At 38.6% G+C, this 12,370-nt stretch overlaps 1 protein-coding gene across 2 annotated transcripts in view; it reads right to left on the bottom strand.

Moving 5' to 3' along the window:
• Nucleotides 1-3,897: 3,897 nt before the first annotated feature.
• Nucleotides 3,898-12,370, bottom strand: part of LOC148063607 (ephrin type-A receptor 3-like) — a 106,922-nt gene continuing 98,449 nt past the window's right edge. Inside the window, exons 16-19 of one of the 2 annotated variants that reach the window (XM_087811504.1) lie at nt 10,203-10,352; nt 9,878-10,071; nt 8,663-8,800; nt 3,898-8,588 (exon numbers count right to left, since the gene is read on the bottom strand). In XM_087811504.1, coding sequence (XP_087667630.1) covers nt 8,489-8,588; nt 8,663-8,800; nt 9,878-10,071; nt 10,203-10,352 — 582 coding nt within the window. In that variant the 3' untranslated portion in view covers nt 3,898-8,488. Of the gene's footprint in view, nt 8,589-8,662; nt 8,804-9,877; nt 10,072-10,202; nt 10,353-12,370 lie in introns of both variants that reach the window. The other variant, XM_087811503.1, reaches the window with a different exon arrangement.

Raw genomic sequence — 12,370 nt, forward strand, 5'->3', positions numbered from 1 at the left:
AAGGTTCTTGAAATAGAAAGATGGATGGATGGATAGAAAACTACAGTAAAAACGTGAATGTTGGTAAACATGAATTCAATTATCAACATATTATGAGAACAATTAGAATTATATAAAAAAAATGGGGTTAGTTAGAGAGAAAATAAGTTAGAAAAATGAACAGGAATTGTAATGTAATTACATTTTTTGGGTAGTTAACTTTAACTATGATTTAGTTTTTTTATTTTAAGATTTACAAGAATAAATAAGTATATTAATGTTTTATTATCAGCAACAATATTTTAACAAAATGTAATGACCATACAATTAACTATTATTATGTACTGTACTGATAACTTATGTTCAATACATTTTTTCTGAAAAAAATAGGAGATAACTTTCGTTTTAAAAGGTTCTTTAAATTAAAATGATATCCAAGAACAAATAAACTACAGTAAAAAAATTCTACTTATTATAAAGTTAATTATATTTTTTATTTTAAGATTGACAAGAATATTTAAATATATTAATGTTTAATTATCAACAATTAAGAAGTATAATGACAATATGCTTAAGACCGTACAACTATTATTATGTACTGTAATGATAACTTATTACTTATTATTATTGCTTTCAGAAGAAAATACACTTATTCTTAAAAGTACAAAAATAGCCTCAATTATGAACCAAAATCAACAAAACATGAAATAACAAACTGTAAATGATTTTTTGACCAAACTAGACACCAGAAAATAGAAATAAACAACAACTTATCATGTAATCCTTATAAAAGCGAATGAATGTCGACAAACATGAATTAAATTCTCAACAAATTACAACAATAAAAGGGTGAATACGATCAGATTCAAATACCTTCAACTATAGTTGAGTATGTACATCAGCTGAGGAGCCGATGGCAGAGCAGGTCTAGTCTAATGGAATCTACTAAAGATTTAATCTCTACTTCTATTCCAGGAGACTAGACCCTCATCGAACCAGGGGTCAGCGCTGGTTCCCCCCGTGGCAGCGCGAGCGCACACATGAACCCATACGGCCCACCAAGCAGAGGTCACGGCGGATCTATGCTGGCTCGGTCTCTTGTGTTATTTTAATGTGTGTTGTTGCACACGAGGGGACACTCAAGCCCACACCTGACAGCATGACAGAGGGCCCCAATTACTGATTCTGTGGGAGAGTGCCTGTGTGTCACAGCCGGAGCTACAGCAAGAAAAGCCATGCAGCGCTGCTGGTGCACACATGTGATATAAAGATGACAGACTCATCAGTCACCGATGGCCTTTTAAAGTCTTCTCCATAGGGACCCCCGACCTTTTCGCATGATGCCAATAGCAGCTGTATGATGAATCAATTGCCTTGGGCTCCCGCCGGCTTCGCTGTAATCCCGGGTAAATATGTGACTAAAGCCTAAACCTATGGTTGTGTCGACGACAACAGCGACAGTAGCGAGACATGAGGACGGATTTGAGGTTGAAGGGATGACTGCTGGAGGAAAAACAATGCATTTCAAATCCACTTGTAACATATAAGACATTCCAGGTTTGTGTCGTCCACTTAAGTAGAAGATCACGGCTTCTGCACTTCATATGTGAGGCCAATTTACTTCGTCCACGTCAAAGAGGCTTTTGAGAAGTGTTTTCGGTCGATTACCAACGTTTTCTCCAGTTTTTTGTCTGATAAATGTGTACAGGACCTACAAATATTGCAAGAACTAACATGGTATATGATGGTCAGACTGGTCAGCTGAACAGTTTTGTTTTTGTTTTTGGTGTAAGTGTTATTTTCCCTGATAAAATTTGTGGCTAAAATTTAAAGGTTCAATATCTTCTAAAAATAAAATCATATTATAAATGTATGGATGGTTATCGTATTAGTTTGATCCGCTATGTCCATAACGGTACATAAAAATGGTGCATAAAACAAACCTTTTAAAACTAAAATAAAGCAAAATTTAAACAAATCCAAAATATTTTCAACTTGTTCCTGTGTGATACATATTTTACGTCATCTTCTGTCAGTATTACTTCCGATTCAGAGAGAATCACTGTCATGACAATATTTAAAAAAAACATGGTAAATGTTTGTATTTTAGTCCCAAAAATGAATCAGGTAAAATGAAAACAAAAAAACCACAATGAATCCCAAAATAGTAAATAAATAAATAATAATAAGACCCAGAGATTTTAATTGTTTTTTGGTCGGGTTATTAATTCTTATGTCAAAAACTGTACTATTCCCATGTCAACAATACTGTTGCACAAAATTAGCCCCAAAATAATTCTGACAGAATGTAACTGGTGAAGTGAGTTATTATGTAAACATGCTGAAGTTTATTTGAAACCTATCCATAAATACTGGTTTAGAGCTCAACTGAGTTCTACTTTATATCTTATGAGTCAAGCTATTACAATAAAACATGTAAACTCAATTTTGAAGATATACCTCGAGGCACCTTTATTGAGCCTAAACTGCACCTGTGGAATATTGTGTTACCAGCACATGATACAAAGTATATCATTTAACGCGTCACCATCTCTACTGTAATGTCATCCATCTGTAAAACAACATATTTAGTTCCTCGCACCATTCATTTATATTTGCACCACTGCACCATGTTAATAATACTTTCTTTACCTCTTTACCGCAGTTATTTGGATCGTACACAGAATGTACATATTAGTGTCGTCTTCTTGCATCACTCAGTGTTTGAGCTAGCTTGCGTCATTCCTAAACAACTACCCATGATCCTCTTCCACAAAATATAGTTAATTTTGACTTATTTCAACGTGAAGAAACTGTTGCTACACTATGAGACTTAACTCACTCTCCTTCCATTCACTCAAGAGTGATATTTTGCCCAAATTTAGCCGTATTTTCCATCAGGTTATATAGTATTTTTAACACGATTTTTCATCAAAGCGTAAATTTATATATGTAAGGTAAATAATCACAAGACCAGTCAAATGGTTCCATTAATTATGGTACAGTACTTTATATAGACCTGATTTTTCAATGTTTACTTCTTATGATTCAGACCAAATAACACATTATTAAATAATATTCACCATTAGTTATGAAACTAAAGGTAGCAGCAACACTTGCATCAGAACGTAAATGTCAAAAGCTGCATCTGTTCAAAACAATACATGAATTATTAAAACTTTTTCTTTCGTATTTACCAACATTTTCAACCGCCACAGCGATTCGCGTGAAAGAAAAAGTCGAGTCGAGGGATTTTCCTCGCCTATTGTCGGATGAGATTTAAATATAGATTAATTAGGTCAATTAATTTCAGATCATAATTAACTATTCTCTCACCAAGTGTTAATCTCTTGATGGCGCTCATTATGAAATAAGGTTAATTAATTGTTTCTAAATCTGGTATTTTGAGGCAGAGAGTTTCAGCTTCTTCACAAAAATAAAATAAAATAGAATGAAATTGGAGGTGCTGATGGGATGGATGGAGCATAAAAATACATTTTCGGGGCTACATTGGAAAGAGGGGAAATGGGGGAAGCAGGAAGATTAACTGGGGGAGTAGATATTGAGGAAATATAGCAGGAAATTGGAGTTTTTTACATATATATGTAGTATGTTTGTGCGCCTGCGAGGTGAGGATGGGGGAGCCTGATATGATGCACTAAATGAGGTGTAATGGCGGTAACATAGAGTGACAGCAGCGGGGTTAGTGCATTAAGGGGTTAACCAAGGCCAGGAGTCACCGACCTTCCTCGTCCCCTGAGACCGAATTATCTCCCTGGAAAGAAAATCGCACATCCCCTATACACACATATATACGGATAGTAAACATGTTCTATGGAACAGATTTTTCCGTGAAATGTTTTCGGTACGGATTTGAAATGAGCAGGAAGGCGTGAAAGAAAGACGGCGTAGCCTCTGTGTGAGAAATTAGAAATATTAGCATATTTATTACAGCGACATGAAAGACATTATTTATGCCTGTAACCCTTTTACAACGAGCAACACATGGGAAACCTGGTGTAAATAAGCGACGCCGTGTGGCCAAAGAAGGAATAGAGAGACATCGGAAGTAAGAGCACTCAATAACATTCACGATACAGAGATGGTGAGGAACTAACACTGTTTTTTTTTTAAAGACCGACACACTTTGTGAGGTTTTTTTTTTCTTCGATTCAACCGTTTTTGATTTGAGTCCTTCCTGTAATGTGTGTGTGTGTGCGTGACGAAGAAAGTTTGACTTTTTTTCACAACCAAACACTCCAGGAACACCTGACGTGTCGTTATTTTCGGTGCATTTTTGATCGGATCGTGGTCGAAAATAAATAACACGGTACCATTTGTCTAACCACGATTCTCCACTCCTGAGGATTTTCAGTGTCGATGCGAGTCATCGTAGGAACACAGATAAATAATACCTGTACATACAGTTGTCCGATAATGACCTCGGGGTAACACCGAAATAATGGGGTCAAAAGAAAAAAAAGAGCTGGGTAAATAAGGCATCTAAAAAGCCAGCAGTCAAAGGGGCTTCCATTGGACTGATCCGTAGAGTCATCAAGAGTGGGACGTTCTTCCACTTGGTTGCAGTCGAGCGTCTATTTTATTTTTACTGATGAAGTTTTTAACTGAAGTAGTATTATTATGACATCGGTAATCTCTGTTCCTGAGTGTAGCTCAAACAATTGTCTCAAACACCAGTTATCCTCGACTTTAAAGCAGCGATACGTAAGATTTGGACTTTTTAATTTTACATTTACTCTAAATGATGGCTGTGTCCCAAATCAAGTACACTTAATATACTTAATATAATACGCAATTAGTGAACTCAAATGGCCAGAAAATTGAGTGTGGATCGATGGACACTTTCCACCCTTAACGGCCGCCATCTTAGTGATGTATATGACACTAAACGGAAGCAACACAAAAACCATAACACAATGAAATACCAACGGCTGTTTACAATCAGTGTTAAAAAGTAGTAGAAGAAGAAGCTTTCCAGTCATTTCTGGTTAGTGTGTAGCAAGAGTGATCGATTTGAGACAGTACTAAATGGGCAAGTACGTGCAGTATTTTAATATGTACTTTAAACCAGTGCACTCGTACATGATTTGGGAAACAGCCATTGTTTTCATTTTGAACTGTAGAACTCTCTAGCTACCATTAGTACGTTGATACAAAGTACTGTAGTACAACAATGGGTCAGAGACGTTTTAATTTGAAGTAGTGAAAGACTTTTTGAATAACCGAGAGCTAAGAAGTATCTGGCAACGGCGCTAATTATGCTCTTTTCCATTTTTACGTATTGCTGCTTTAATACTGAGCATCTCTTTCCTTAAAGGGGAAGTCCCTCAATTATTATGTTTTTTTTACAGAGCAAAATTAGAGAATACATGTCGGATAAATACTGGTCTCTGAGTGTGTCTCGCTGAAGGTGGCTACAGCTAAGTTAGAGAAGCATGACGCAACGTTGTCTTTAAATAACGGTGCTTCGAGGCGTGGACTGAGTGGATGACTCAGGTCGACCGATGCACTTCAGAGCCACCACGTCTCAGCTCCGATCCCTCAAGGAGACCGAGGACACGTCCGAGGCGACCCGGGTCGACTTCTAACTTCACCCTTACGTCATAAACGCTCCTATTTATAAGCGCTCATCCGACTCTTTCTGACTCTACGACACAAAACTTCAGCCGCCTGCCAATCACAAGCCGGCGCTTCGCACACAATACATTCCTCTTTTTCATCGCCTCCTCCTCCTCCCCCCATCCTCCTCCTCCTTGTACGAGTCACCCCCAAATCTCTTTCCCACAATTAAAGTACATCGTAGTCATTATCATTACACACATTCTAACATTGTAAATCAACACTGTACATCATTTACACTATGATACAATCATATATACTGTTGGTTCTACAGAGTACCACGTAGTCAAACTGGCAGCAGTATTCTAGAAGCAGTGCTGTTAAAGACATGAACGTAAAAACAAAAAAAAAGAAGTCCTGTCAGAAATAAACGCGATAAGCAGCAGTTTTTTTTCCAGTCTGTCGGGAGTTTGACCGAGGCTCGGAAGTAACACGCTGGCCGTGAAGACTAACAAGAAAGTGCGACGTTACCAGACACATGATCGTCTTTTTTTTTTCTTTTTTTGTTTTTTAATTGGAAGATTCATTAAATTGTCATCATCATCGACAGTGTAAACTCTTTTCTCCCCCAAATCATCCTCCCGGCCGCCGTCCGCCCTGATAAAACACTGTCATTACCCCGTAATGAAAGGACGGGTGAATTACCGTCGGACGACCAGCCCCAGATGAATGGTTTAAAAAATGACTGTACACACGACTCTGTCAACAACATCATAGCTCGATGGCTCCCAACAACAATACCCTACAACTGCTGAGTGGACGTTATTCCAACACGTCTTTGAGGGAGAAACAAAAAAACGTTTTTTTTTCCCGCTGAATGCAGCTTCAGCTGGTTTCTCTTTGCACTGGCTTACATCATAAGTGCCAGTGGTTCTGTCTATGTACGCCTGAGGTCTAGTTGCTATGGAAGCGTCTCTATCAGTGTCGCTAGGGAAGCCCGTGTCCTTTACGGTCCAACAAATCTCTCGAGTCCACAAGTACACTCGGACACATGAAAGTATGTTTCCCCTTTTCTTCGACCCACTACTAATGTTCCTTGAGTTCATCTGCTTTGTTGAGTTAGAATGTGAAGGTTGAATAAACAACAATTACGATGGTTGACATAAAGAAACTGAAACTTGTTTGCGATAAAATTTCGCTCATTTTCTACTCACCCTCATCTGAGAGTCGGCGATTATTTTCAAAGTAATCTGTTCCGTTTTAAGAGTTATAGACAAAAAATATAAATTCAGTTTATCGTACACTGGAAGCGCTCGCGATGTTTTCCGAAAGTACTTCCTGTCTCTGCAGGATGTCGCGCTAGCAGCTAGCATAGCAGCCTCCGCTAAAAACACTCTTGAAATATAGACTTTTTAAAAGTTTTTCCAAAGCGTTGACGCTTCAGTACAAGATGAATGAGCTGTATGGAAGTATTTGGATGCCATTTTGGACAAATATTAAGAAGACATGTTAACTCCAGTCGCTACATTGACGTGGATATACATTATTGCCTATAACTCTATATCTATAAAGGTTTCTTTGAAAATAATTCCAACTCTTAGTCGACATGAGGGTGAGTAGAAAATAAGTGAAGTTTGAATTCAACCCGAGATATAACCAAGTGTTTTGGCCTCTAAATTACACCAAAATGATTCTTTAAACTCCCAGACTAGACATTTCTAGGAAAGGTTGTTTATATCATTCATTCATTCTTTTTCTGTGCCGCTTAATCCCTTAAGGGGTCCGCGGGGGGGCTGGAGTCTATCCCAGTTTCATCGGGAGACTCTGCCAGTCAGTCGCAGGTTGTTTATATCTGGCTTTAAAAATAGGAATAACCAACATTTTTGGTTCCGAAAACCCTTTAGTAGAGGAAGAAAGATGGAGTGCAAACTGGGTTGCCAGATCTGCACGATAGGTTCCAGATCCACCTAATAGATAACACAACTATCCAAAGACAACAACCATTGAACCTTGAATACATTTAAATAGGACGAAATAAGTGCGGCAGGACTGCTCCGTTGTTGTGGGCGAAGACATAAAGGCTCTCTATGTTTCTTTATTTCAAATTAAAACTAAAAAAAAGACCCCGAATAACACGGGCTCTCTGACATAAATAATGCAAGACAATCATAAATACAGATTTAGATACTTTCTCCCAACACACGTCTTTTGTTCCTTTAAAAAATATAAATCTTCAACTCAAACTGTGCTTCTTGAAACACTCGAATTTTTCCTTTTCAACGTGTCAAAGTGTACGTGTGGATGAAATACTGTATATATATATATATATATATACTCCTCTTCTTACTACAGGTCCAATCTGTCATCAACCCTTAACACAACTTTCACGTCACGCCAACTCTCGTCGAATGAAAGTGTCCGGGCGGATAAAAACTCCTACAGCTCAGCATTATGAACACCGATACAAACGTTAGGTCCATCTCTACAGATTTTTTGGGAGACAAAGTCCCTATAAACACATATCTACACATTTACAACGTTTTTCGCCCCGAAAACGCCCTCCGGTCGCGGTGTAAAGCAGAGACGAGTCAAGAGTAGAAAACAGACTGCAGGACCTCGCAGACAGCCATGACAGTGAAGTCTTCGTTCATTCAGTTGTCAAAAGATCTTTCTGATATGTTGAAAAAGTAGGCAGGGGATGATCTCGGTGTCGCTTCCGTTTGTCGCTCCGTGACGGGGGTCTGCTCTGGTGAAGCCGGTCGTAGCCGCCCGAGTATCAGAAACGAATGAAAACTGCGTGACGGTGAACGAGTCAAAAGAGTCCGTGGTGGTCACATCTCTGTGGATCTCCAAGTTAATGGCGCAGGATTCATAGCAAGCCTGTGGAGGAGCATCTGTCTCGAGGTGTTTTTTTTTATCGTGGAAGCCGTTATACTTGAACATGCGTCCCTTGGGTCTGAAGGCTCTGCACGCCGGATAAAATTTTCTTCTGGTGGCCGGCCAAGGTCACGCCCATCTTTGCTAGTTCACTGTTGTAGGACACAGAGAAGAAAAGATGTGTTAAGGTGTTACGGATGGTAGCGATGACTGCTGGCATCTCTACCTGATGCTGATGTAGAGGATGGAGTCGAAGCTGACGTATCCGGCGCTCGCAAAGTTCTCCTTGTACTGGTCCATCTTGATGGCCTCCAACCACTCGTCCACCGTGCTCACGCTGAACTCGGGGGTCGTGGGCTCGTCCCTGCTGAAGAACAAAGAAGTCCCGGTTATAGTTCGGATGTAGAGCCCCCTTGGTGTTCCCAGGGTCGGAATGGTTGTCGTCCCAATTCCCAGTCTCGATGTTTTTAAAACTGACGTCCTGATAAGTTGAAGATTCCAAAAATGAAGTGACCTGTGTGGACCCTGAGACACGGCCATTGATACTTATTGATTCAATAAAAGCATCTGCTGGATGACAGGTACCGTATTTGTCGGACTACGGGGTGCATCTCAAATCAATGAGCCAAGAACCGATTTTACGTGGTCCAGGTGTTCACAAATCTGTAAAAATGTTTCGGTACGACTAAGATATACATTTGCATCGCTAGGCTTCGTTATACCCTGGTTATACTTTGGTGTATTACATACTGTTAAAAGTACTGTCCTTTACATTAAATTATGGTACGAGGCGGATGTAAAACTCAAGGCTACTGGTCACGCTTAATGCGCCTTTTAACCCGGGTCCGTTACATATGTAAGAAAATTAATTGGGATATAACTCAGTGTGTTTTATGTCCAACAAAAACTTTTTGTCAATCAGGCAACAATGTACTCCTTTAATTTCTTTTAATTAACCTTAGAATGGTAATTATAAACTTGAAACTTTCATTCATTCATAATCTTTGCTTTTTGTTTACAATGCTATTTTCTACACGGTGTGAAAATATCTTTGGTCAATAAAATGCTAAAGTAGCACAAAAGCGCATGAATTTAACCCTATTGACTCAAACACTATACTATGTCACTACCAACGGGTTTAAAAGTTCATTGGAAATGATTGTAACTCCTTGAAGATTTTCCCTATTAACAATCCGAACCGTCTTAAAACAGAGACTGGGACTTGTCCTTACAGTCGCACCAAGAACTGGACGAACCCAGGTCCAAACATATCAGTATGGTTTCTGAAATATAGCATCACAACACATCCAGCTACAAGTTTTCTGAGAGGGAAAGATACAAGGATCAATTGTTCGAAGATTGTATTTTAGTTAGAAGGTCGATGTTGGTTTCAGTTTAAAAACCCCAGATCTGGTTCTAACTAGGCTTCTCTGGGACTCACCATCCAGGACTGTTGGCCAGCTCTCTCAGGCTCGCAGGGTTCCGTATAAGCTTGTCCAGAATTGTGACTATCTGTCCAAACTTTGGCCTTTCGCTTCTTCCTTTCTCCCAACAGTCCAGCATGAGTTGGTGCAAGACCACCGGACAGTCCATCGGGGCGGGCAGGCGGTAGCCTTCGTCTATTGCTTTGATGACCTGCAGAGAGAAAATCAAATTACTTGATGTTGTTTGTTTCTGAAAGATCGTATCGAGTCGATAGCAACTGTTAATGTCATCAGCGTTCTTGTCAGACTGACTGGAATGTTAGTAAGTGTTTCATGACTCACATCCTGGTTGGACATCTCCCAGTAGGGTCTCTCTCCGTATGAAATCACCTCCCACATGACGATTCCGTAACTCCACACATCACTCGCCGAGGTGAACTTCCTGTAGGCTATTGCCTCGGGAGCCGTCCATCTTATGGGGATCTTCCCTCCCTGGGAAAGTTACACAACGTTAAACGTCTCAGCTTTCATGACATTTGTATGACAATATTCCCATCAGCATTTCAGATGAAACCTCATGGTAGTAGATCAGTGCCATCAGGTTATTGAGGGAAATATCTTAGTAGTCAGTGCTTCTGTGTTGTCACCTGATCAACTGTTCGTCGCCTGATTGGCTGAAAGTAGTAGTCGGTACTGATATTGGTTTTGTCTGCTGCCACTGTTGTACCAGCATTTAGATTGAATTTGAAACGCTACAAATTGAATTGAATTGAATTATTGAATAAAAACAGATTTAACCCTTTATTATTCAAAGTATTGAATTCAATTATTGAATAAGAACAGATTTAACCCTTTATTATTCAAGTTATAATTATTGAATAAGAACAGATTTAACCCTGTATTATTCAAGTTATAATTATTGAATAAGAACAGATTTAACCCTTTATTACTCAAGTTATAATTATTGAATAAGAACAGATTTAACCCTTTATTATTCAAGTTATAATTATTGAATAGAACAGATTTAACCCTTTATTACTCAAGTTATAATTATTGAATAAGAACAGATTTAACCCTTTATTACTCAAGTTATAATTATTGAATAAGAACAGATTTAACCCTTTATTATTCAAGTTATTGAATTCAATTATTGAATAAAAACAGATTCAACCCTTTATTATTCTAGTTATTGAATTCAATTATTGAATAAAAACAGATTAAACCCTTTATTATTCTAGTTATTTAATTCAACTATTCAATAAAACAGATTCAACCTTTCATTATTCTAGGTATTTATTTCAATTATTCAATAAAAAACAGATTCAACCCTTTATTATTCAAGTTATTGAATTCAATTATTCAATAAAAAACACAAATTATTCAAATGAATCATTTATAAAAATAATGCATTGGTACTTATTTAAAAAATACGAAATGTTATATTCAACTATTACTATACTTCCATAAAACCTTTTACATTTTCCAATAATATACTGTACACTTTCTTTGGATAGTTTGCATCGTAGTGAAGTTTTCTTTTATGATCCTTTACAACAATTTAGTTTTTGTCTTTTACCACATTTAAAAACCTTCGTTAACTCATGAGGAAGTATTATTGACAGACTTTACACTGTAATTACATCATATTTTACGAGTCTTCTTTCCCAATTTTGCATCTGTAGCTTCCACAGAGAGTCCATCATGTTTAATTGATACAATGAGATCAATAAAACAGTTTTTCCTCTTAGAAAGCTGCACGAGTCCTGCTATTTTCCACATTTCTTTGAAGTCAAACCAAAAGCGGACGAGAATGTTTTTTTTTTAAAGAGGATGTCTCCGATAAAACCCCGGACCCCTCTCCTTATCTCCCCGGCATGACGCTGCAGCTTTTCAAAGCCCTTCCTAGTATCGATCTAATAACCCGGTGGAGAGAAACGAAATCACTCCATCCCTCCGTAGGAAAAACTATCTCCTTTAAAAAATTACGACACGTTCCATTATCCCATCAAGTCGGTGTGTTTGGACCGTAAAAAAGTCCAGACGGAGGCCGTAAATGACGGAGCACCGCAGGATAACTCCAGTATATTTTCTAGTAAGAAACAAAACTTAACTCCTCAGAGCCGCTTGAGATTAAACACAAACTTCCAACTCGCCGCCACTTATCCTCTCCTTCTCTTTCATGCTCGCTCGTTCCTCGACCCTTTTGTTGTCGACGCCGAGATCAAACGATTTCAAATTTAATCTCCTGTATCGATACAACAAGCGGCGAGAGACCCTCGTCCTCCTTCATCAGCGCCGCACTTACATTATATATGACTGGATCCATTAGGATGCCGGCGCTGCCTCTGCGGCGCTCGCTCAAAGTCAAATAGAAGACGTCGCTTCTAACTTGCGTTTGTTTCCAGCACCCATGCGTCTCCTGCTCTTTCATCTCGAGTCCCCTCACTATGTGTCTTTTATCCTCTTCTTCGCAACCTCTCCTCCGTCTCCCCCCCATCCTCGCAATAGAG

Source organism: Callionymus lyra, chromosome 16, assembly GCF_982586985.1.
Source record: "Callionymus lyra chromosome 16, fCalLyr1.hap1.1, whole genome shotgun sequence".
NCBI lineage: Eukaryota > Metazoa > Chordata > Actinopteri > Syngnathiformes > Callionymidae > Callionymus > Callionymus lyra.